At 40.3% G+C, this 25,569-nt stretch overlaps 1 protein-coding gene across 3 annotated transcripts; it reads left to right on the top strand.

Moving 5' to 3' along the window:
* The first annotated feature begins 4,966 nt into the window (after positions 1–4,966).
* Positions 4,967–25,569, top strand: LOC137258631 (uncharacterized). 3 transcript variants are annotated; one of them, XM_067796328.1, is made up of 11 exons: positions 4,967–4,995; positions 14,056–14,230; positions 14,571–14,726; positions 15,001–15,137; positions 15,973–16,121; positions 16,298–16,486; positions 17,727–17,816; positions 19,077–19,295; positions 19,892–20,023; positions 21,926–22,042; positions 23,009–25,569. In XM_067796328.1, exons 1-11 carry the CDS (start codon positions 4,980–4,982, stop codon positions 23,117–23,119), a joined length of 1,491 nt encoding a protein of 496 aa, XP_067652429.1. In that variant the 5' UTR covers positions 4,967–4,979; the 3' UTR covers positions 23,120–25,569. The 3 variants fall into 3 exon arrangements, with proteins under 3 accessions (XP_067652429.1, XP_067652430.1, XP_067652427.1); XM_067796329.1 differs by lacking the exon at positions 4,967–4,995 and adding an exon at positions 7,796–7,851; XM_067796326.1 differs by lacking the exon at positions 4,967–4,995 and adding an exon at positions 13,658–13,728.

The following is a 25,569-nucleotide window of genomic DNA, read 5'->3' as shown; positions in this document are numbered from 1 at the left end:
GTTTTGGTCTGGTTTGATGATGACATTCAGCCGGATGATGATAATTTGTCTTATGATGATATTTGCTCTGTTTTGGTCTGGTTTGATGATGACATTCAGCCGGATGATGATAATTTGTCTTATGATGATATTTGGTCTGATGATACTACTTGATCTGATGATGGAAGTAAGATGACACACAATCCGCAAGGATTCCCATTCCCACAGTCACTGGAGTGACAGTTTATGTACATTTCAAGAGGAGCAATATCCTGTATGTAGTTCTTCTGTTGTCCTTAATGTGTATCATATTTATAAACTTTCAGTCATTAGATTTACAGCGTGACAGTATTATTCTTATGAATGTGTGAACAGTTTCAGTTTCTACAGTCATCATCCCATACAACAGAATGATGTGGTATTATCAATGGAATTAAATTTATATTATACGACCTAATACCCGTAGGAATTTGGATGTTTGGATGCACTGAAAATCTTTTCGCATTACTTATGTTCTCGACACTTTGACAAACATGTTTTCACACAACATTTTTGCAATATCGATTTGAGGGAGTGCCCTACTCCTCGTCCTGCGCCTGACCAAGTTCAGCCACGGGGTCGGCGGCCTATCTGAGACGAGCGATGACCATAGCATAGATGTTGTGTTGCTTGCGCACTGACAACATTTTTGCATAGTGTCATTTAAACTTGTAACATGTATTTACCTACATTTCATTAAGGCGTATTTCAGCTTCCCATTTTGGAAAAAGATACGTTTTTCACGACATTTGTAGAGAGCTTCCCGCGAAGATATTTCATTACATTTAAGGTCATAGGTCATAGGTACACATAGAAAACACTTGATGCATTAACTAGTCATGCTATAGTCACATGTGCATGGTTGTGTCGAACGTACTCTCGCCTCGAAGTAATAACTGTCTTCCTGCGTTTTCCTTATTTAGTCGAATCTAGGATAAGTCGAAGTATTCACGCTTGTCCTCTCAGCTCTAAATATTATCAATGATACCAAAGAGTGAGTGAGCGAGTTTAGTTTTACGACGCTTTTTAGCAATATTCCAGCAATATCAGAAAATGGGCTTAACAAATTGTACCCATGGCTAACAAAGAAGAAACTCCAACTGTCGTGACTTTAACAACCTTGCCTCTTATCGCAATGTGGATTGCTATATGTACAGAAAACTTATACTACATTTTGGATCGACCTATGCGCGTCTGCCATGGTTAACCTCGGCTTTAAAAAGGTAGGTGAACTCATGCTAGTAACTGGTAGTGTATGGCCAAAGGGTCACAACAATTTGACATGACCGACATTAGTTTGTAAATGACCCACATAACTCATGGCTGTGCGCCAGGGTTCACTTTTTAGAAAAGCTGGAATGAACACTATACTTCTGTCTGGATTAAGTATTCCGAATGCCTACAGCCACTCCCATGTTGGAAAGCCTACGTGGAGTATACAGAATCGTCTAATTACATAAACACACGACTTATATCTATAAACGCAGACACAATGAAATGTATACCTACAAGCCTGTAGTTCACTGCCTATGTGAACTTAAACTAGCCTAGGAATACAAATATTGGTTACGATAGCGCTCGCCTTGCTCCAAGGCTGTATTGAAGCCTCATACAGTATGTATATGTGTACACGTGCTGTATGCTCCTCAAAAGAAGCTAAGAGTATTATGTCTAACTATAACTAGTCAATATTGGCAGGTGGGCAGTTAGTGCTCGTAGGTGTGGCAGATCTTGTCTGAGTAGTGTACAACAAGCTTTGTAGTGTTTGTGGGTGGTTTCGGTACTGGTATATATCCCAATTATAATACAGCAGTGGCAACTTGCTGACGTCGGTATCGAATAAATGTGTGCATGACTGGAGTCGTCTGTATTTATATTGAATGAGTATAGCTTTACGCCGCACCCAGCAATATTCCAACTATATTGTATTGGTCTGTCAATCGAGTCTGAACTGGACAATCAAGTGATCCACAGCTTGAGCATCGATCTGTGCAACTGGGATGTTAGTGTGACTACCCGATCAGGTTAGTCGCCTCTTACAACCATAGAATACTGAAGATCAACTCTTGACACGGATCTTAACGGGTCGTATTCAAACTAATATTCATTTTTAACTGAAATTTCAGCATCTAAATTTCACCATTGTAGACGTGCTGTACCACCTGCTGCTCGTAGGCGTTCAGCTATCGCCGAATATCCGCTGGAAGAATCATGGAAGATTTTCATCCTTTGAAAACAATGAGAGTGTACACACATGGTATTAAAACGAGCAAATAAAACATTATTCTGTAAAATATCAGTGATCAGCCGTTGCGTTTTTCTGTGACAATCATAACAAACGTACAGTTGTTCACGCTGGGAATCACCACATAACACATTGTGACCGCTCCCTATCATTCAGAAACAACACCGGCGATGAAGAGCGGATTCAAGCATCAGTTTGGGGGAAATAATGCATGATGTTCCATTATTTATCCTCAAGATCTCATTTAACCATACGTAACAACTATGTGAAGGCGGTGTGTACATAAACCGGTCAGGACCAGACAATCCAGTGAGAACCGCAAATGAAATATAACTATATATGCTCAGTGCCGTTAGTCGCGTCTGACAAGCACGGGTTGCAGATCAGTTCTAGTCGGATCTCTAATGGAAAGGCCAAAATCACGAGCAAGGGGTGATACAGTAGGAGAAGAAGTGCTGGGCGAGAAAGGCCCTGAACGGCAACAGAAACCACATGTCTGCAGCAGGTGTAACGGATCATTGCAGGTATTATTAAGTGAATGAAACTTGTCAGTGCGTCAAGCACAGTTCCTGTGAATGAAGTTTGAACTCAATTAGAGCGAAAACATCTTTAAGAGTTCATGAACTAGATCTTCATTCGTGAGGAAAATCAAACGTGTCTATGGAAAGCCTCGCACAATGCATTATCGGTAGGCATAGGGTCTGTACAATCAATGGCTTGCTGGGTGCGTTTGGGAGATACTGAACAATTGAGTGTTTGAAATCATATTGCTGACTCATGTTTTTTCTACCAGGAAGACTTATTTATATATTTTCGGCATTATTAATGAAAGGTCAGGCTATTATTAACACTATTTCTTAAACGTTGTAAAATCTGTGTTTATGTTTGAAATGTACACAACTGATTGTTTTAGAAACTTTCTTAACAGTATAGAAAAATAACATACCAGGCCGTTGAAATGTCATTATTGCGTCATTTTACATTCTATTACAGGTGGTACACCTATTCAGATCGTCAATAGGGAAGTTCACCTGCCACTTAATGTCAATTAATGTGGACGCTCAAGTCGTCCTATCTTTAGGAAATGGAAGAAAATCCACAGTGCATGCATTGATGCTTTTTTACTGTCTTTCATTATTCATGTACCTACATCAAATCACAGCTTAAAATGAGACGCTTGCTAAAAGGCACATGACTAACACTGCTCCTTAACGCAGCAGATCTTCAGACAAAGCATTTCAGTGTTAACAATGCAAGGACATTCAGAACGTTTAAGGGCAGACGGATTCGGTTGTAGGCGACCTGCAGTTAGTTCGTCCATCACTAACACCACGTCAGAGGCAGGTGCGTTTGAAATGGAGTAGACATCATGGCTGCTGGAATCAACATCAATGGTCTCGTGTGCTCTTCACAGATGAGAGATTCAACTTGTCCTTCCATGACGGTCAGCAGGGAATCGTTGTAATGGGGAGCGAATCACAGATGAGACTATGGCCATGCATAACTGATCTGGAGGTGGTCGATCGTGGCTTGGGCAGGGATAACTCCTACTGGACGTACTCCAATGGTCGACGATAACCTTACAGAACAGCATTATCGGGACTAAATCCTGGCTCCTATAACAGTTCAATTCCTGCAAGCTATCCATGGCTTTTGTGGTCTGTCAAAGCAATCCTTAGGCAGCAGGGTGAAGAGCGGATGGAGTGACCAGCAAAGCTCGTCAGATCTCCCAGGACTCCGCAGAGCTTTAGTAGAGGAATGAAATGCTATTCCGAAAGATTTATTTAAGAACATGATAAGAAGCATGAGAACTAGGGGCACCTGTGTCTCGGACCACAGGCAAACTGTAGCCCAAGTGGGTTGCGCAGCGTAGAGAATATGACTAGTCTTCTTATATGCTTCGCTCGTATATAAGAAGACTGGTCATATTCTCTACGCTGCGCAACCCCACTTGCGCCACATTTTGCATGTGCTCGGACGAGTGAGATATTGAATGACCGAGTGTTTCTTGTTTGTCGTTTTCATACTTAGTACGTGGGTCTATACAACTGATGTTAGGAAGTGTTGTTTGAACTTTTTGTTTGTATGTCACAATGTGTCACTTTTGTCAACACATTGTACATTATGATGACACGCTTAGTTCTATTATTTCTGAGAAACTTTCCTTCTCATGTGCTATTTATCATTTGACCCTTATTTAATGAAGCCTAGTATATAATACTGGCGTCGACGTTTGCTCTAACTGGTGATGCATTATTCGCATGGTTTAGGGCATGTATATGCCTGTGTCATAGATACATGTGTCGTGTATGTGTCATATGTAGGTGTCTTGGTGATAGTTATCAATACTTAACAATAGAGGTTACATTATAACATGTAGTAACATTGTTTATATGAAAAGATGTATATTTGTAACACGTTTAGTAAGCTTTATGAAAGAACGGGAATATTTTTAACATCATACAAAATGTCTTTCAATATGATCCGATCAGATCACACAAACGCAACCACAAATCCCCACCGGCAGGGCATGGTCGGAAACTTCCCCTGACATGTGGAGATAGTATAACCTTCACCTTTCGTATCGTCTGACACACACACAGTCTAAGTTGCATAAAAGGCCCGCTTCAGCTTCAGAATATCACTAAAACAACACTTTGACTGAAAAGTGAATTTATTTGGTGTCGAGAGGTTTTGTTATAAAGAAAGAGAAAACATGTCAAGTAAAGTTGGTACGTACAGTTTTATTGATCTATATTGATACATTTGGTATCACGCCCCCTTGATGTAATATCGACAAATAAGCTGTGCAACGCAGAGGGGCTGAGAGAAAGTCGCCAGTCTGATGAAGTGCAAGATGAAACGGCAGTTTCTAGCGCACAGAGGAACATCCTTGTTTGCACCACGGCTTGTCTGATCATATCTTTTCAGAGATACTATACTCATGGATGATGTTATTGATTTAATTGAAAATATATTTCACAAAGGAGCAAAGTCAAGCAAACCAATCGAAATCAATACTCAATTGTTTATTTACGAAAACGTGATTAACCATATGATGTGGCAAACTGACGTTGATGTGAATGAGAATACGACGTTACTCGTTACCTGACGTGGCAAACTGACGCTGGCGCAGTTTCAAGAGCATGTGTCGTTACCAGCGGACGTGGCAGTCTAAAGCTGGCGCAATTAAGTATATGTCGTTACCAGCGGACGTGACAGTCTGGAGCTGGCGCAATTAAGTATATGTCGTTACCAGCGGACGTGACAGTCTAAAGCTGGTGCAATTAAGTATATGTCGTTACCAGCGGACGTGACAGTCTGGAGCTGGCGCAATTAAGTTTTATATGTCTTTACCAGCAGACGTGACACTCTGGAGCTGGTGCAATTAAGTATATGTCGTTACCAGCGGACGTGACACTCTGGAGCTGGTGCAATTAAGTATATGTCGTTACCAGCGGACGTGACACTCTGGAGCTGGTGCAATTAAGTATATGTCGTTACCTGCGGACGTGACGCTCTGGAGCTGGTGCAATTAAGTATATGTCGTTACCAGCGGACGTGACAGTCTAAAGCTGGTGCAGTTAAGTATATGTCGTTACCAGCGGACGTGACAGTAATGTACTCCGCTGCCAATGGTATCTTAATCGGGCCTTCGTGGTGGAACTTCTTTATCTCGAATGACATTGAATCACGCATGATGCATGGAAATTACCGATGTTTTGCGAATGCAAGTCGATCGAAAGGAGATAATTCTAACTGTTTTCTTGTGTCGTCTGCGTTCGCGATTTTGTATGTGTGCGTGCATGCATACATGCGTGTGTACATCAACTGAGAGCGAGTTAGATAGTTTAACAATATTCCAGCCTGGATAGTCGTCTAAAGTGCACCAAATACACCTGTAATTGTTGGTTCAAATCTCGGTTGTTTCTATGTTTGTTTGCACCGCGTCCCTGCTCGTGGTAAACGTAAGACTCACTTACTGGTGATAGATACCCAACCCTGGAAGTGGTGCTCACTCTTCTCACATGTATCAGTCAGTGTATACTTTTACCGTCTTTCGGTATGACTTCCGGAACACCGACCAACCTTCTGGCTCCCAGGCGAAACACTCGAACTGAAAGACTACAGAGACTGTCAGAACCGGTCAGAGATGGTCATTTTTGTAGTTATCGTGTTGAAAAGCATGTTAATTCAGCCCTTGAGCCACAGGAAAAGGGACACACATGCACTTGCTTACAAAGCCATTTACAGTGAAAACAGTTAACATGTATTCAGTCGTTGGTTAACCAGCAGCCTACAGTTATGCTGTGATATGGACAAATCTGTATCATGAACAGCTTTTGAACCGAGCGCTCCAATGTATTCGAGTTGGAGAAGTTCAGCCGTACATATTCAATCAGTCAAGCTTTGTTTCAGGGCTGAGGAGTCCACAGATCTATTTCATATATGTAATTGTCTTAAATCATGGTTTGATAGATAGAAACCACAACATTTTGAATTATAATTTCATTTGAACAATTCAACAGACAAGAAAAATTATCACTTGATGGATGGACAAAATAGAATTCCTTAATATATGTGTAACGTATAGTATTATAAGGTGGACATACAACCATAGGAAAGATGACGTTCGTCTTCTATAACATTATTATTGCAGCATCTTCAGATTCTTCTCCTTTACCTTTTTTCAGTTAAAAGATCATGAGATGGAAACAAACTATATGCAGTCTAAATTTTTTGACACAATCACATGATAAATGACGTTCAGTATAAATGTGAGGTTCAAAAATTGAATGATAATTATATTTTGTAGATATTGAAATTGTTTTCAACCAGTTTTGTTTGTAAGTAACTTTTAATCTTTCCGTGACTGCATGTAGAAACAACGACGAAAATCCAACCTTTTGCTCGTACCATAAGTAATAATTACATCCTGTAGAAAAAAGTTGGTGTTTGACATCTGTTATCCAATTCTTTTTATCTTGTTTGTCGTAAAGAAACATCATGTTATAACATTTGGTCGGTGGTAAACGATAGGCTGGCATAGTTATTAACCTGTTTCAATATTTAATCTCCCTGATTTATGAAGATCTGATGCAAGGGTATCTGCCACATTCCCTATATAACGTAACACTTGATGTGCCCATCTTTACCCCGTGAAGTTTCTTGATGGCAAGTAAATGCACTTTCCCTATGGAATCAAAGTATTTAACCCCCCAAATGTCTGCACCATACAGTAGAATCGGTTTGATTTTTATAGCAAATGCTCTGAAAAAAGGATGTTAAACCGCGAGTGTTTATACATTTCGTATATTTTAGTGGGATCGTTGTTACTCACATCTTAAATCCAAACTATAATTACAAATGTGTTATCAACCAGTAGAAATATGGTTGTTTCCATCACAAGTGCAATGTCAAGATATTCCCCACTCAACAGCTGACGAGCGGAATTTTCCTATCTCTTGTCCAAGGGAGATAACTCCAGTATTCTACACTGTCCAGCGCTTCTGACCTACATAGATAGCACCTATATAATCGTACGTAGGTTCATGTAAGCGATACAACCGACTGCCGGGTCGCTTAGGGTAAGTTGACCCAAGCATTACACATTGCCATTGAAGACTGGGCTTATTTAGGTACAGGAGCACTGGTTATGTTACCTGTGGAGTTCGACCTATGACCTCTCACGCCCCCGGCGTAACTGTCAACTGGGTCAGTGTTACTCAGATTAGCAGGACGAAGGCTCATATATATATATATACGTACTCTTACGACTGTCGTAGCGCTAAGATCACTTTGTTAAATGTTACCATGGTTATGTTCGCAAAGTTTAAATGATTAAAAAAGTTAATTGCAATTTTATTATGTTTAGGGTGATCATCACATGAGACTATCAAATTTGAGTGAGTGTGTCTGTATTAGTGACTGGATCTAAAGCTGTGAGTTAGACCATACAGTACGATATGGTCTTGGCAGTGTCTATTATATGGCCTCTGGCCTTGCTTATACACCTGTAACTGCATCCATTGGCCATAGAAAATTGCTCCACATTGAGTTATCCTACACAGTATGTATCTCCATGCGGTATGGCTAGTGCAGTGCACTTTATCCACACTTTGAGTTACCGACAAACTCGCGCTTTTGTAAAACTGCTACTTCATTGCAAATTCAGTGCTTTCAATGTATCTGCACCCCGTGGGAGATGGCTAGTTCGAGGAAATAATCGCCACGCGATGTCGGTACCGCCATGATGGGATGCTGTAAATAATGTGGGTCACTAGATCCAGCATCCGATCTGGTAGTCTACTGGACTAACAGCTAGTCTCGGAAATGAACATATTTTACTGAATAAACGTTTATAGTAAAAAAAATAATATAATGAAATGGGGCCCTGAGATTTTCTTCAGAAGCTATGGAAATCTAGACTTGCCACATTTTCTAGACTTGCATGGGCTTTCTTGGATATTTATACTTCAGGGTCTGTACGACAGACTAGTAGTCTACAGTGAGAGGGGTAGCCTAACACTTAAAGTGTTTGCTCGTCACACAAAGATCAAGGTTTGATACCCAACATGACTAATACATTTCTGGTGCTCTCCGTGATGATGTTTCTGGAATATTGCTAAAAGTGGTGTAAAACTAAACTCTCACTATATTGCACCCATACTGTACCGCCTGAGCATTGTATTACCCCATACTGTACTGGCTGCACATTGTATTGCTCCTTACTGTACAGCCCAAGCATTGTATTGCCCCATAATGTACAGCCCACTCATTACATTGCTCCATACTGTACAGCCCTCACATTGTATTGCCCCAACTGTACAGCCCGCTCATTAATTGTATTGCCCGATACTGTGCAGTCCCTAACTGAATTTCCTGCCTTTGTACTGTCCATATGTCATACTGATAAGCCCTATAGTGTATTACCCCATACTGTGTTGCCTTGCACTGTATAACACCTCATTGTATAACCCTATATTGTATAGCTCAAATTGTATTACATCATACTGTATTGCCCCACACTGTCATGCCCAATACTGTATTTTCATACATTATCTTGACCCAAATCATGCGGTATTCCCACACATTGTATGGTCTCATACTGTCATATCCCCTTATTTTGTATGACAAACTGTCTTAACCTGTTTTTGTATGAAACAGTGTATTACCCCATATTGTATGACACAGAGTATTGTCCAGTATTGTATGACACAGCATATTACCCGTTATTGTATGACACAGTGTATTACATATTTTTGTATGATGCAGTGTATTACCCCTTATTGTATGACTTGGCATGTAATCCTTCATTGCATGACACAGTGTATTACCCTTTATTGTATGACACAGTGTATTATCCTTTATTACACACACTCTGAATATCATTTTGAATATTTATAATTGTTTAATTTCATCTACAGAGTGGCCAATATTTTTAGATGTTTTGATTTATTCACTCGCTTTCGCCAGTGAATAAAAAATAATTAAAAATATTCAGGTGAAACATAATACTGTCCCCAGGACACCAAAATTGAATTTTAATTATCTAGAAACCTGCTGTTTTGTCTGGCTGACATTTTTAGTCTAAAACTGCTTGAATGGAGTAATATTGTTATTTTAAAATACTGAGGTGGCAAAAGAAAGATTGGCATTTTGACATCACTATCGTTGAAAAACCTAGTTTGGTTACACAACACTCATTGGATAACTTTTAACTGGTAACACGACACCTGTTTTAAATATTCAAAATTATCTCATAAACATATCCAGAATGTGTGTGTAATAATTAATGGTAGCTGCAATATGTATATTGGCTTTGAAATATACCTACATGTTTGTGGCGATAACTGAAACAAGCTATCAATTTCCTGTGGCCATTATGCAAAATGATATCAAAACAAATGTCATTTCCCTTCACTTTGACATGAAGTAACCATGGTAACAGACATTCCATGTAAAGGACTACATATAAGTGATTACTGTAGATCTAAGTATAGTATGTTATCAGTATTATTGAGACAACTTGAAAATCTTTATTTGAAATTAATAATCTAAGACTTCTCTATATTTACAACCAGGTGTTAGATTTGTTTTAATTATCAGTGTTGTTGAGTGTGTGCTGTGAAGTATGCATGATCAGTTTTGGCACAAGCTATCTATGGAAGTATACACCTGGAAATTAATCAAGCAACACCCCAATTTTTTCTATTGGAGCAACTTTGAAGTGTTCTGACAATCAAAATATGCCGGGTTGATATAGTTTGACACTTTTTTATTCAACAGACGATCTCTGACAAACAACTTAAAGGGAAAAAGTATCAAGACTTTGCTTTATTGCAACGAAATCCAAATTCTTAAAACTGTCTTAAATTCATGAAAAAATGGACACAATTTACTATTCATCCACAGACGTTGTTGTCAGGTGTATTAACACAAATGTCACATGGAAAGAAAGAACAGTCATCTGAGAGTCTGCACACCGACTTTCATCAATATCTAGTGTGTCCTCCCTGCGCACGCACCACCGATTCCAGACGCCTCCTCATTCCTTGGATGAGTCTCCGGATCTGATTCTGGGGGATCCTGTTCCACTCCTCATGCAGGGCAGCCGTCAATTCGTTGAGATTATGGACTGGTGGGTCTCTCTGCCTCACACGACGGCCAATAAAGTCCCACAAATGTTCAATGGGGTTGAGGTCAGGGCTCATGGCAGGCCATGGAATTCTGTCAATTGCATTTTGCCGCAAAAAATCATTTACAGCATGCGCCCTGTGAGGTCTAGCATTGTCGTCCATAAATATGGGTCTCGTTGCCAGAGGATGGTTCTCAAAATGAGGTACCACAGCCCTGTCAAGAACCTCCTGTTGGTAACGAACACCGTTAAGGTTGCCACGGATGGTAATGATATCCAACTTGCAGTTCATGGAAATGCACCCCCATACCATAACGGAACCTCCCCCAAAGGCCACAGTCTCCTGGATGTTCCGTGGAGCCATTGCTGTGTTCCTCTGCCTCCAGACCCGAGTACGACCGTCCACCATGTGCAGCAAGAACCGGCTCTCATCTGAGAAATGGACCTTCCTCCAAGAGGCAATGTTCCAGTGCAAACGGTCATTACACCAGGCCAGTCGGGCTGCCTTATGGGCTGGAGACAGTCTGGGTCGCTTGATTGGCCTCCTTGCCCGGTATCCTGCAGCTTTCAGACGATTCCGAACAGTCCTGTTCGAGATGGGTCTCCCTGGAAGCCACTCCTGTCTCAACCGAGAGCTCGAGTCGAAGGACCTGCGCCGTACAAGTCTCAGTAAAGCTCTGTCCTCCCGGACTGTGGTCTTCCTGGGTCTTCCTGGTCTAGGCAGGTCTTTAACTTCATTAGTGACCCGGTATTTTTTCAAAAGTTTTGAAATTATGGAATGATGTCGTCCGATTTGAGTCCCGATTTGTCTTAGAGACATACCAGCATTCCTCATGCCGATTATTTGCCAACGAGTGGCCTCTGATAATTTCCTACGTGCCATGACATTGAAATGAATGAAAAACCGAATGCAATCGACAACCTGCGCTTGTAAACACCCCAGGGAAAAAGTGCATTTTTCGAAAGTTGAGGTTAAAGCAATGCACGTGCGCTGTGCAAGCTTCACGTGCGTCATATCAACCCATGAAAAGCTCATGCTATATGTCAATACATCAAAATTGAATAATCAATCATCAAAATTACTTCGTTAAACTTTGTTAAGTTTTTATGTGTCTTTGAATTTGGTGTTGCTTAATTAATTTCCATATGTATATAACCAGGAAAAAGATATTTTTTTCCTGAATTAAGAAATTGAAATGTTTATTGCTACATACCTTTGTAAATATTATTTGTCTGATATATACTGGTAATTGTCATATGTCATATTCAGTGGTGTTTAGTTATACTGGTGCTTTCATCATCATAATAAGGGAGGTAACTTGAAGAAAAGGTACTGATTAAAATGTTGATTCAATACACTAATATTAGCAGATTAGAATTGATCTTCAACAAAGGGTTAACATGATCGGATGGTCAGGCTCATTGACTTGGTTGGCATGTCCTTGTATCCCAGTTGCATAGATCAATGCTCATTCTATTGATCACTTGATTGTCTGGTCCAGACTTGATTATTTACCGACCATATATTCCACCATATATTTGGACTTTTCTGACCTTTTGTTTTGTTTAAGCTGCACTGCACAATACCTTGCTGATTTTGACCAAATTGTATTTCAGCACCATAAAATTGTTGTACTAGCAACAGATGAGCCATTATATTTGTTTTAAAAGTTCAAGTAAACAATTGTTAAAATGTTTCCATTTTGTTGTACTTGGAAAATATATAACATTTGATTGTTTAACTGGGCAATTTGTCTGTGGTGCTAGGTTCATAGTGCAGGAGGGGCGGAGGGGTAGCCTAGTGGTTAAGGTGTTCATTCGTCACACCAAGGACCCAAGTTTGATTCCCCACATGCGTACAATATGACTATAGCCCATTTATGTTGTCCCCTTCTGTACATTGCCGGAATAATGCTAAAACAATGTGAAAGCACTTAATGCTTGATTGTGCAGTATGGAAACAGGTCCTTTGTCTATGTAGGATTCTTTGCCCATGCAAGATGAATGGCTTGGAACAGCCTCAGAGACTGTTGTTACTTTTAAACGTGAATTTGGATTGAATCCAAAAAGCATACATGTTTAAGATTACCTGTGGCTTTTTTCCTTAACACATTGACTGTTTATCACAGGTATATTCGTAGTATCAATTCTGGTCGAATTTGTCACAACAAGTTATCTTGACAACAATGGTATCTTAAAACACGTTTCACATGTTGGCAAAATAGGGACAAGAAACAAATGGCTCCTGACATTCTTTTGTAACCACCAGGAGACGATTGCTTCTTGTGTCTGTTTGCCAACATGTGAAACTTGATTAAAAGTACCAGTGAAGTAGCCTCAAGATAGCTTGTAGATGCAAACTGGCTCAGACATTGACACTAAGAGTATACTCATGGTGGCCGTCAGTGTGTTAATGTCATTATTGTTTGTGCTCTTTCTGAGCCTTTTAGTATCACCTAAAATCTTCCTCTTTATGAACATACATTGCCTGAGTTGCCTTCATTTCTTTTTTGCTAACAATCAATAAAATAACATAGAGAAAGTCAGCAGTGTCACTTATTGATGTAACATTTGGTGTACTGTGAGTATTTGTTGGCAATTGAAACTAAGTGAAGATTGATTTGAATAAACAAAGTTGATGGCATTCATTGTCATGACAACATAAAACAAGTCATTGAGGTGTCACAGCTTGGAAACTAGCACTGTCTCTTCATACTATGACTATTGGGTGGAACCAAATGAATTACGCTGTGCAGTGTTCATTATAGGCCTAGCTCTTGTAACATTTGCACGTGGATGATTAACATGGCGCACTGTACAGGCACAGGTGGGTCGTGTAAGAGTGTCCATAAATATAAATCTGAAACGCCATTTTTGGCAATGTTACTCAAGCAACACTGAAGTACATCTTTGAAAGCAACATTACATGTATTCTTGCTGAAACAGGTTTTGAGTCTTCTGAACTCAGCTCAAGACTTTCAACCCATGTTTAGTAAAGATAGTGCAACCGATATGAGTGGGGTTGGTGGTATAGTGGGTGGGCGGGTGATGTGCTCACTGTTTGGATAAACACTGTCTGTGTTTCCCACACTCCACACCGACCAGTCAAAGCAAAGATAACTCCTCTTCCTTACTGTTTCACCTTTGGTTCCAGGTGTGAGAACTGCCATGGCTGATTACTGGAAGGAACACTCAAAATCTGGATCACTACAGGAGATGATGCTAGACAATGATGCAGAGGAACTTCACAAGGAAGAGATGCCGGAGATACTCTCGTACCTCCCAGACTTCACTGGCAAGAGGGTGATAGAACTGGGAGCAGGCATTGGGTAGGACTATTTCTGTCAGATATCATTTCACTGGTCTGGTGTTGCCATAGTTATGGCTTTGTTATACTTATATGGAATGGCCCAGAGTTGTAAAGTTGAAAGAATTCTAATTGTTTTTGTATGATTGTGTTCTTGGCTTCTTGTTTGTTTATCTTATTTATTGTGTAAGACTTTGTGAATATTTGCTGAAAATAAGTGATAAAGCCAGATGAAAACTGCATTGGTTTGAAACTGATTTTTGGTAGCACTGCAGTAAATTGCATTTTTGGACGATCATAATGTTTAAGTGTCATTGGTTGCCTAAAACAAATGTGTAATCTTTTTTTTGTTTTGTTTTCAGGAGATTTACAAGCGTTTTTGCTGAGTCAGCTTCAAATGTTGTAGCAGTGGATTTCATACAGGAGTTTCTCAGTAAGAACAAGGCAGCCAACAGTCGCTATGGTAACATAGAGTTCCAGTGTGCTGATGTCACTCGTCTACAGAGAGACAGCAAGAGGTAAGGATCCACTGTTGTAGGTTGGGAGCAGATACGTATCTGTCACAAATGGATGACAGAAGATTGTTAAAATGCTGCTCACTACCTCTAGTCATTGATGTGATCCTGTAACTGCCTCTAGTTTCCTACAACTGCCTCTAGTCACTGATGTGATCATATAACATCCTATAGTTTTCTGCAACTGCCTCTAGTCACTGATGTGATCCTGCAACTGCCTCTAGTCACTGATGTGTGCATGTAACATCCTCTAGTCACTGATGTGGTCCTGTTACAGTGCTGACATTGTGTTCTCCAACTGGTTGTTGATGTACCTATCTGACACAGAGGTCCAAGATCTGTTAAGGAAGCTGCTTGAGTGGTTGGATGAGGATGGCTACCTGTTCATCAGAGAGTCTTGCTTCCATGCCTCAGGTAGGTGTAACGTCATCAGGCCACAATTTCTGGTCACATGTACCATATCCTCATTGAAAATATTATTGATATTACTAATACCATAGTCTTTAGCAAGTACTAAAACATGCGTGCATGTTATTTGATTGCTTCGAGGTGTGGCAAATGATGTCCAGGATTGCTTTTGCTTCACTTGGTCTGAAACTGTTTCTATGGCATGGTTGTTTGAGTAGACTCCAATGGTTTCAGCCAGAAATAGTGAAATCTCTGATTGGATTGTGGTTGGATTATGATTGGTAGTGGACTGCTGTTCAGTAAGACAAGAACATTTGACCTTCTTGTTGAGGTATTTGAGAAATAGGGGTACTTGCATAAAAGCTGTGTATCTCTTGTTAAAACTGATATTGTCAAACTGGAAGTTTGTTCTTCAAAGGTAGCTAGATGATCTGCTTTATGAAAAGTGCTACCACTCACCTGGAGGTTGTTATAACAATGTTCGTCATGATCTCAAGGACTTCAACCATTGTACCCTTGTGGTGAATTGAACCCATTCCTTCAGTGTGATGAGCAAACACTTTAACCACAAGACTACCCCTGCGCGCACGCACTGCATAGAGCATGCATCCCATGCCTGATATAATGTCAACAGAAATGACGTAATTAGAGTTGAAGTCTTATGGCTATCACTACATGGGTCAGATGTGCTGTGCTGCAAGCCGATGTAGAGGAAGTTATTTATTTAACCAGGTGATATCAAACTTGAAATGTGTGGTTGTACATTATGATTTCTAAGTCCTTCGGTGAGAAAGCAGGGAGACTTTTCGTGTATTTGTAAAATTGTAGTTTTGTGTGACAGGTAACAAGCCACGTACAAACAATCCCACCCACTACCGAAATCCCCAGTTGTACGATGCCTTTGCTGCCTCCACCGTTGTTCCCTGTGGAGAGAACCAGTCCTATGGATTGGACCTGGTGTTTTCAAAGGCTGTGGCCACATATATTAAGGTAGGTGTATGTGTGTAAGGTGAGCTATTATGTGTCTGTGTTGAGTGTGTAGTGTTGTAAGGTGAGCTTCAGTGTGTCTGTGCTGAGTGTGTAGTGTTGTATGGTGAGCTTCAGTGTGTCTGTGTTGAGTGTGTAGTGTTGTAAGGTGAGCTACAGTGTGTCCTTTGTTTTTGCAGCGTAAAAGCAATGGAAACCAGGTGGTGTGGTTGTGGCAGAAGGTTAAGCGAGACACATCTGCCAACCAGGGCTTCCAGACATTTCAGGAGTTCCTTGACTCCCAGCAATATTCCATGAATGGCATCCTTCGTTATGAGAAGATATTTGGCCGGACATTTGTCAGTACTGGTGGACTTGCAACTACAAAGGTAGGCTTCACTTGCTGTTCTTATATTGCTTCTTCAGGTACAGGTTACTACTGGTCATCATAAATCAGTGTGCAGTGTGACTAACAGGCTCAGATCCTGAGAATCATGTAGGCAGACACACCTACTTGGTTGATGCATATGGTCATAACCTAACTGATGCGTTTGATACCAATCACTGGATTGTCTGTCCCATTATTTACCGACTTGATTCTACCACTGGAAAATTGCTGAATTTCTCACAGGATGCTAAATATAATGTATAAACCTAGCTTGAATCTGGGCAAGATGATGTAAGGAATGAATATCCCTTCTGTTGCCACAAAATACCCCACTCCCATGTACAGGCTTAGCTTCATTAACTGAAGTGACATCACCTTCTCATATCATGGGAGTAAAGTATGCTGCAATTTGGTGTACGGAGGTATGTCCCTTGACACTGCATGATCACTGACTTGAAAATCAGTTTACTGTGGTACATTTGTGTGTTTTTGAACACCAGACCCATGCTGATCGGCTCTACCAGGTGGTAAATGTGTAAGACCTACATGAATTTAACATCCTGCGTCTTCTGTGACCCATGAAGATCCAGGTCAGATTTGATCTTCATCAACCTATGCTTGTTGGTTGTAAGAGGTGAATAACATGATCAGGTGGGGAGGCTTGCTGACTTGGTTATCACATGTCATCGGTTCTCTTGTCCAGATTTGGTTATTTTCAGATCACCAGACAGCTGGAATATTTCTTGAGTGCAGCGTAAAACTAACTCACTCACTCACTTGCTGTTGCACTGTGCTGTAAATGGAATACTACCTGAAGCAGCAGGAAATCAACCTCACTCATTCACACGAACTACGTTTTACTGTAGCCATGAATTCTACAACTAACCAAACTAAATATTTCAATTTAAAACTAAATATTGTATTGTAATGGTTTCACATCTTGTACAGAACTGCAATAAGCAAAAGTTATGTTTTTGGCCTGAGGCCATTGAATTATGAAAGTATGGAGACAGTTGAGTGAGTGAGTATGGTGTTACACAGCTTGTAGCAATATTTCATCAATATCATGACTGGGGACACCAGAAATGGGCTTCACACATTGTACCCATGTGGGAAATCAAACACAGGAATGCTTTAACCACTAGACTGTTCCCCGGTCCCAGGAGAAAGTAGACCCACTTGATAAAACAAAGAAATAATGTAACACTGGACCTTGACAAGTATACTGGTTTCCATTGCAGCTGTTTGTTGACATGTTGAACTTGACCGAAGGTGCTTATGTGCTGGACGTGGGCTGTGGTATTGGTGGCAGTGCATTCTACATGGCCAAGGTAGGTGCCATGTATACCTCTCTCATACAAGTCACAGTAACACCCAACTGGTTTTTAGTTCTCTGGGATCACAGCTTTCAGGGTGATTAGTATCAGGATGGTTTATTTGTTGTTGTCTTTTCAACATATCTGTGAGAAATTAATCCTGACAGACAGTTTTACTGTAAGGGGGACCATCGAGGTTTGTGTGGTTTTGTGACTGCTACGTGCCTGTCTGTTTTGTATGGATTTGACACATGTTTCATCGTTACCAGATTTTGCTCTCAGTTGTTTCAGTGGTTGCCCTGAAGCCCACAATCACCATGCCATGTTGAATATGATAGATGATGACATTAGTTGAAGATACGGTTTTCTTTCTCAACTCTCTTTGTCAATGGCTCACAAAACATAGTTTTTCTGCCAAAAATTTGTAATGTACATCAAGATCCTGTGATAGATTTTTCATCCTTTGACAATAGTGATGTGTTTTAAAGAACTGGAAACACCCTGAAAGACAAACCTCTCTGCCCAATCATTGTGAGTTACTACATTTGGTGGACATTTGTAAGTTTGTTCATGTAAACCTGGCAATAAGTAAGTAAGTAAGTAAGTAAGTAAGTAAGTAAGTAAGTAAGTAAGTAAGTAAGTAAGTAATGAATGAATGAATGAATGAATGAATGAATGAATGAATGAATGAATGGAATGAATGGAATGAATGGAATGAATGAATGAATGAATGAATGAATGAATGAATGATCCCAAAGAGGCCCACTACTACAGCTTTGATTCCCTGGGACCCTTTGATCTTTAAGACCTGTCAAAAAAATGGCAGCAGAAGAGAGGCAAATGTCTGCTTGGAATGTGCCTCTGGCTCACATAGACAATTACACATTTTGACATGATGTTCCAATAATCACAACTGATGAATTCATGTTACAGGAATATTATGATGATATCTGCACACCTATAATGTGACTGTACAAGGGATCTCTATTTCATCCTAAAAGTTAGAAGTGAAAATGACATTAATCGCTTCCTTTTACAAGTTAAGCTCCTTATTGTCAAAACACTGAGGGCATCATGCAAGGATATAAAAAGGTTGGGGAGAAAAACATTGACTGTATATTATTATGTTGGCCCAGCCTGTATAGGTGGAAATATTGCTGCGGTTACTGCTATTGTGGAAGAACAAAAACATTTATTCAAGGCCGCCATTCATCATCATTCTGTATTGAAGGGAGGAGTTATTTGTATAACTCATGGTTGTGTTGACTGTTTCAGGAATTTGGGGCACGGGTTCTGGCAATGGATCTGTCAGCCAACATGATCAAGTTGGGGATCCAGAGGGCAGCAGAGGTTGGGATGGATCCGGACCAAGTCACGTTTGAGATTGCGGATGTCACAAAACGATCATACAGCCCTGAGTCCTTCGATGTCATCTACAGCAGGGACACCATCCTCCACATTGCAGACAAACTGGCACTCTTCAAGAGGTTCTATGTAAGTTGGAAATCACCTGTACCGCCTTAAATAGCCATGCTGTGTGCTGAAGGGGGTGTTGGGGTAGTCTTGTACTTAAAGTGTTAGCTCCTCACGCCGACTCCTCACTTGGATGAAGCCCATTTCTGGTGTCTCTCACAGTGATATTGCTGGAACATTGCTAAAAGCGATGTAAAACCAAATTCACTCACTCACTGTGTGGTGAGTGTTCATCCTTGGCCTTACCATACACCTTTGATTTCAACTGGATCTATGATCTGATGTTTCAGTAGATGAAGCATATTTTCTTTGAATCAAGCAACCTTTTCATAAATATGTGCAGAAAAGCATTAATCTCTCTAGGAAGAAAATTAATCTGTTCAGGAAGAACATTAATCTGTACAGAAAGAGCACTAATCTGTCCAGGCAGAGCATTTATCTGTACAGGAAGAGTAATGGATGTGTATAAAATGGGGCATTAACCTGTGCAGGAATCTCTGTTCAACCCCCTTTCTCAGAAAGCAGTATCCGCTCCTGGATTAAATGTACAGGAATAGCATGTCAGCAGAACCAGATCTAAAAATAAAAGTAATATTAATTTGAGAATTAATTTGTAGAAATGGCTGAAACCAGGTGGGAAGATCTTGATCTCAGACTACTGCTGCAGCGCTGACGAGCACTCGGAAGTCTTCAAGGCGTATGTTAAACAGAGGGGTTACATCTTGTACAGTCCTGCACAGTATGGCAAGGTATGCTTCATGATGAATGTTGTAGCCTTAGACACTTAAAAATTGAAACATTGTACTTGTACTGTATATTGTATATGATGGTTAGTGTTGACTGGGACACGATGTTGATGCTCAGCAGAAGACATGACAAGCTGAGATGCAGCAGAGATGAAGGTTACCACAGGTGGAGATGAGGTTACCACAGGTGGAGATGAGGTTACCACAGGTGGAGATGAGGTTACCACAGATGGAGATGAAGGTTACCACAGGTGGAGATGAGGTTACCGCTGGTGGAGATGAAGTTACCACAGATGGAGATGAAGGTTACCACAGGTGGAGATGAGGTTACCACAGGTGGAGATGAGGTTACTACTGGTGGAGATGACGTTACCACAGGTGGAGATGAAGGTTACCACTGGTGGAGATGAGGTTACCACAGGTGGAGATGAGATTATCACAGATGGAGATGAAGGTTACCACAGGTGGAGATGATGAAGGTTACCACTGGTGGAGATGAGGTTACCACAGGTGGAGATGAGGTTACTACTGGTGGAGATGAGGTTACCACCGGTGGAGATGAGGTTATCACAGATGGAGATGAAGGTTACCACAGATGGAGATGAGGTTGCCACCGGTGGAGATGAGGTTATCACAGATGGAGATGAAGGTTACCACAGGTGGAGATGAGGTTACTGCTGGTGGAGATGAAGTTACCACAGATGGAGATGAAGGTTACACTGGTGGAGATGAGGTTACCACAGGTTGAGGTGAGGTTACCACAGGTGGAGATGAGGTTACCACTGGTGGAGATGAGGTTACCACAGGTGGAGATGAGGTTACCACTGGTGGAGATGAGGTTATCACTGGTGGAGATGAGGTTTCTACTGGTATTGGCACCATGGGTCAGATACAACTGGCTCGTATTGGACTGGCAGTTCATGTAAAATAGCGTTTCACAGAAAGGAAATAGTATCTTGTTATTAGTCTGGAAGTAAGGAACTTGTGACCATCTCTATCAGCGGTTTCAGTACGATGGACTAGACAGAGCAACAGATTTTTCCTATTGTCAGACAACATATATCCCGAATGTTTGTGGTGGTACTTTTTTCTTGTCTAATTTTTCACCCCCTTTCCTTTTACAAACTCTCAATTTGGATATTGATGAAGGTGAACTGTGTATGTTCATTCTTATCAAGGTACATTTTGTTCAGATTACCAGCCATGTTTTAGTTGCTTCACTTTTACTACTGATTCAGGTGAGCAGCATTGTATGGTTTAGTTTTTGTTCTGTGGATGGTCCAACTGTGCAGAACTCAGGGGTTAAGTCTGTTTATTGCCCTTTCTGTAGTGTACACTGTCACTCATTCTTCCTTTCAGTTGTCAGGTTATAAGCTTTATGTTGTATGTTTGTGACAATATGCGTGAATGTCTGTGTCACAACTGGTCTTCAGTAACCCATGCTTCTTGTATCAGGTGACTACAGTGATGGGTTAACCAGACTTGCCGACTGTATCCCAGTTGCAAAGATTGATGCTTGTCTAGGTCAGACGTTACTATTTACAGACTGCCACCACATAGCTGGAATACCGCTGAGTGCAGCGTAAAACTATACTCACTCACACACACTTAGTGACAAATATAAAAACTTCTGTCGTATGATGTGCCAGTTCATGTGAAATCTGCTGCAGTGGGGTAGCCTAGTGGGGTAGCCTAGTGGTTAAAGCATTCACTGGTCCTACCAAAGACCTGGGTTCGATTTCCCTCATGGTTGCAATGTTTGAAACCCATTTCTGGTGCTCCCCGACGTGATATTGCTGGCATATTGCTAAAAGTGGCATAAAACCCAACTCACTCACTCAGTCACTCAAAATGATGAAGTTAAATTATTCCCTCCTGAATCAGTCTTGTGTTTATCTGCCTCAGTTGCTGGAACAGGCTGGCTTTGTTGATGTACGAGCAGAGGACAAGACAGATCTGTTCACAAAAGTTCTCAAGACTGAGTTGGCACGTACAGAGCAGATGAAAGATGCTTTCATTAAGGTTTGTGAAAACTGATTTTTGCATATTAGGTAAAACAATCAATAGTCGTGTTCTGATTGAGTAACATTGAACACTGGTAATAAGTAAACATCTTGAGCTTGATTTCTCTCCTGCATGCTTATGGTAAATATAGGAGACTTTAAACACTTCCTGTGTATGCTTTGGGACTTCCCTAGAATAAACAGAAGATTGAAGTCCCTCTGTATGCAGTTTCAGAATAAAAAGACCATTTGTTAACATGAATTTGAACTTAAGATATATTTATGATTGCGACTGGATGGCCCCTTTATGTTCGTTGGAAGTTAAATGATAAAACTATCAGGTCTTTAGAAAGTTTGGATAAATTCCTGAAGGAAAACAATCCAGTCAGTTCCATCAGGCTCAAAGTAACTCATTGTCATTTCCAAAGGTTATGTCAAATGTAAAGATTTCGAATTTGTAACACCACCAAAGTTTGCAAATAGTGGTATTCTTGCTAGCGACTGTACAACATTGAAGGTCAAGGTAATTCAGTATGTGTAACAGAAAAGTTGTCATAGCAGCAAAATGCAAGCCCAGGTCAATGGCAGCCAAAGTGACCCCTTTCTTTTGTATTTGGTCAGTTTTGTCTGAATCATTCATTCAAAAAATCATCTTTCAGAAAATATATAGTTAAATGCAAACTAGTAGACATCTACAGAAAATGTTTATATGGGTGGTGATGACAATCATTGTTTTCTTGTTATGTTATGTGAATATGCTCCACAGAGTGTCGTCCACAAATAGCATTTTATAAGAATTCCATTATAATTCTAGATTCAAGAATCATTGTTTCTTTGTATTATAATGTAATGTCATGTGAATACTTTTCTAGGAGTGTCCATCCAAAAGTAGTGTGTGAGTCATTTGTAGCACTACTGGATCAAAGAATCTCTCTTTGTTTCCATGGAATATGGGACTCCTAACTGGTTTGGTCTGATTTTGCAGGAGTTCAGCCAGAAGGACTATGATGACATCGTGACTGGCTGGAAGGACAAGCTATACCGAGTGGGTCTGGGGGATCAGAGATGGGGGCTCTTCTACGCTGTGAAGCCCTGAAAAACTGTGAATCTCAAAATCTGACTGATATATCTCGCTTGGAGAGAGGAAACTAGAACTTTTCGTGCAAAGGTGCCGCCGCTGGGATAAACTTCTTGTTGACTCTGGAAGTGTGCTGTGATTCCCTTTACCTTGATGTAGATGTATGTTTCATGTTATCGTCACTGTATTTAATCAGTTTCATGGTCGGGGAATTTATCTTGAATGAGCCAATGAGTATGAAGGGTGTGACAAAGCGTGACCGGTCATGAAATAGACAGAAAAGGAATATTTCCTCATATTTATGCCCAGGAGTATTGATTAAGCACTGCCCACAGTTTGTATACGTGCATCATGAACATGACACATGTGATTCATTATGTCTTGGAACCATGACGTAATAGTGAAAACTGACCAACAGGAAAGTGATGAACAGAATACATGTTCCTTCTGTTACTCATGTTGTTGAAGGTGACTAGCTGTTGGCAAACATTCATAAACAGATTTTTAATTTAACATTTTTTCATGTGTGTTTGGTCATATCAGTGCTTTTTGATTTCTTTACCTTTTTGGCTTTGTAAGCCCTCACATTTGTCTTATTGAGGGTCATTTGGTGGCTTTAAGTATATAAATATGTGTTCATTTCAATGCTGCTCATAAATATCAACACCCAGCTAACCCTAACAATCAGACTGTCAGGTTTTAAACTGATTGTTAACAACATAGGAATTGCCACTGACTGTCTAGGCAGCCCATTTGGGTGGGGCGTAAGGAGAGGAGGGAATGTCCATAACTGCACTGATCAGACGTCTGACATTCAACAGTGGGATCCTCTGCCTGATGCCTCAGTCTCAGGTTATGAATGCAGGGTCTGTAGATCAAACTGTCACTGCACTGATCAGACGTCTGACATTCAACAGTGGGATCCTCTGCCTGATGCCTCAGTCTCAGGTTATGAATGCAGGGTCTGTAGATCAAACTGTCACTGCACTGATCAGACGTCTGACATTCAACAATAGGATCCTCTGAGTGATGCCTCAGTCTGAGGTTATGACTGCAGGGTCTGTAGATCAGACTCACTGCATTGATCAGATGTCTGACATTCAACCGTGGGATCCTCTGCCTGATGCCTCAGTCTGAGGTTATGACTGCAGGGTCTGTAGATCAAACTGTCACTGCACTGATCAGACGTCTGACATTCAACCGTGGGATCCTCTGCCTGATGCCTCAGTTTCTGGTTATGACTGCAGGGTCTGTAGATCTAACTTGATTGCAAAGTCATACATAAAGAGTGGAGATGACTGTTTATCTTTTAGGACGTGGATTCCTCAACGTGTTTGTAGCACCATGCTTTGATAAAGAATAGAGTTACACTATGTCGTAACTTTACAAACTCTTTATGGATCTGGACCCAGTAAGTGTTTATTATAATAATGCTCACATGTATAGTATATATATCAGTGGTATACTGAGATCTCAAACAAATGACTGAAATGTGTCGTGGTTATAGGACAGTTGTGCCTTGTCAACTGAAATGTTCAAACTCTGCTGTTTTGTATTCTTCCATTAAGTTATGGTTATTGTGCCCCCAAAGTAAGGAGGGCTGATTTGTCATTCTGCTTTCCTTGTATCAAATCATGCCAGTTTGGTACATTTGAACTGTTTCTTTGTAAAAGACATCAACAAAATATTTGAGTCATTTGATGTCCCAGTTTATGTAAAATCCAACATCAATGCAACTTCATAGCGTGATTAATGCTATAGTTTTCCCAGTAAGTTCACAGCACCTTCCACCTCTTGCATTAGAAACATACATCAGTCATGAAAACTGATGAGTTTTATCTGGATTTGGGTAGGGTTACAAGAATTGCTTGGGTTTGGGTTTTGGTTTGGTGGTGTCATAAAAATTGCTTTGGTTTTGTTTTGGGCATGGGTACAATAAACTTGGGGTTCGGGCCTGTGTAGGGTTACAAAAATTGCTATTTTGTTCACTGAAGGGTAATAACGTCTTAACATAATTATGGGTGCTATAATATGATTATCTAGATGAAGATTACAGTATATTTTTATGAGTTGAATGTATGCATCAGAAACATAAGGTAGGGATTGTACATATTTTGGGGAATAATTTATGAAATTATTTGCTTAGTGTTATCCCTCAAATTATTCCCCAAATTATTCATGATCCTTAAATCTTTGCTATATATATATAATATATGTTTTACATCCAAAGTGCTGTGTCAGAGAGAAATATTTTGTGATAAACATGTATAAATGTTACAGGATCTATCATTTTTGTCACATAATAACTGTTACCGTATATTTTGTAACACATTTCTTCTCAAATAATGATTGGTGTGATGCCCAGGTTACCTATGTATGCTCAGTGCCTCATACTCATTGATATCGTAATGGTCATGTGATGTCAGATATTACGTCATCAGCACAAATAAAAGTTTTGGTTGAGCTGA

The sequence above is a fragment of the Haliotis asinina genome, chromosome 12 (genome assembly GCF_037392515.1).
Source record: "Haliotis asinina isolate JCU_RB_2024 chromosome 12, JCU_Hal_asi_v2, whole genome shotgun sequence".
NCBI classification, from domain to species: Eukaryota; Metazoa; Mollusca; class Gastropoda; order Lepetellida; family Haliotidae; genus Haliotis; species Haliotis asinina.
This window is presented reverse-complemented; position numbering and strand designations above follow the sequence as displayed.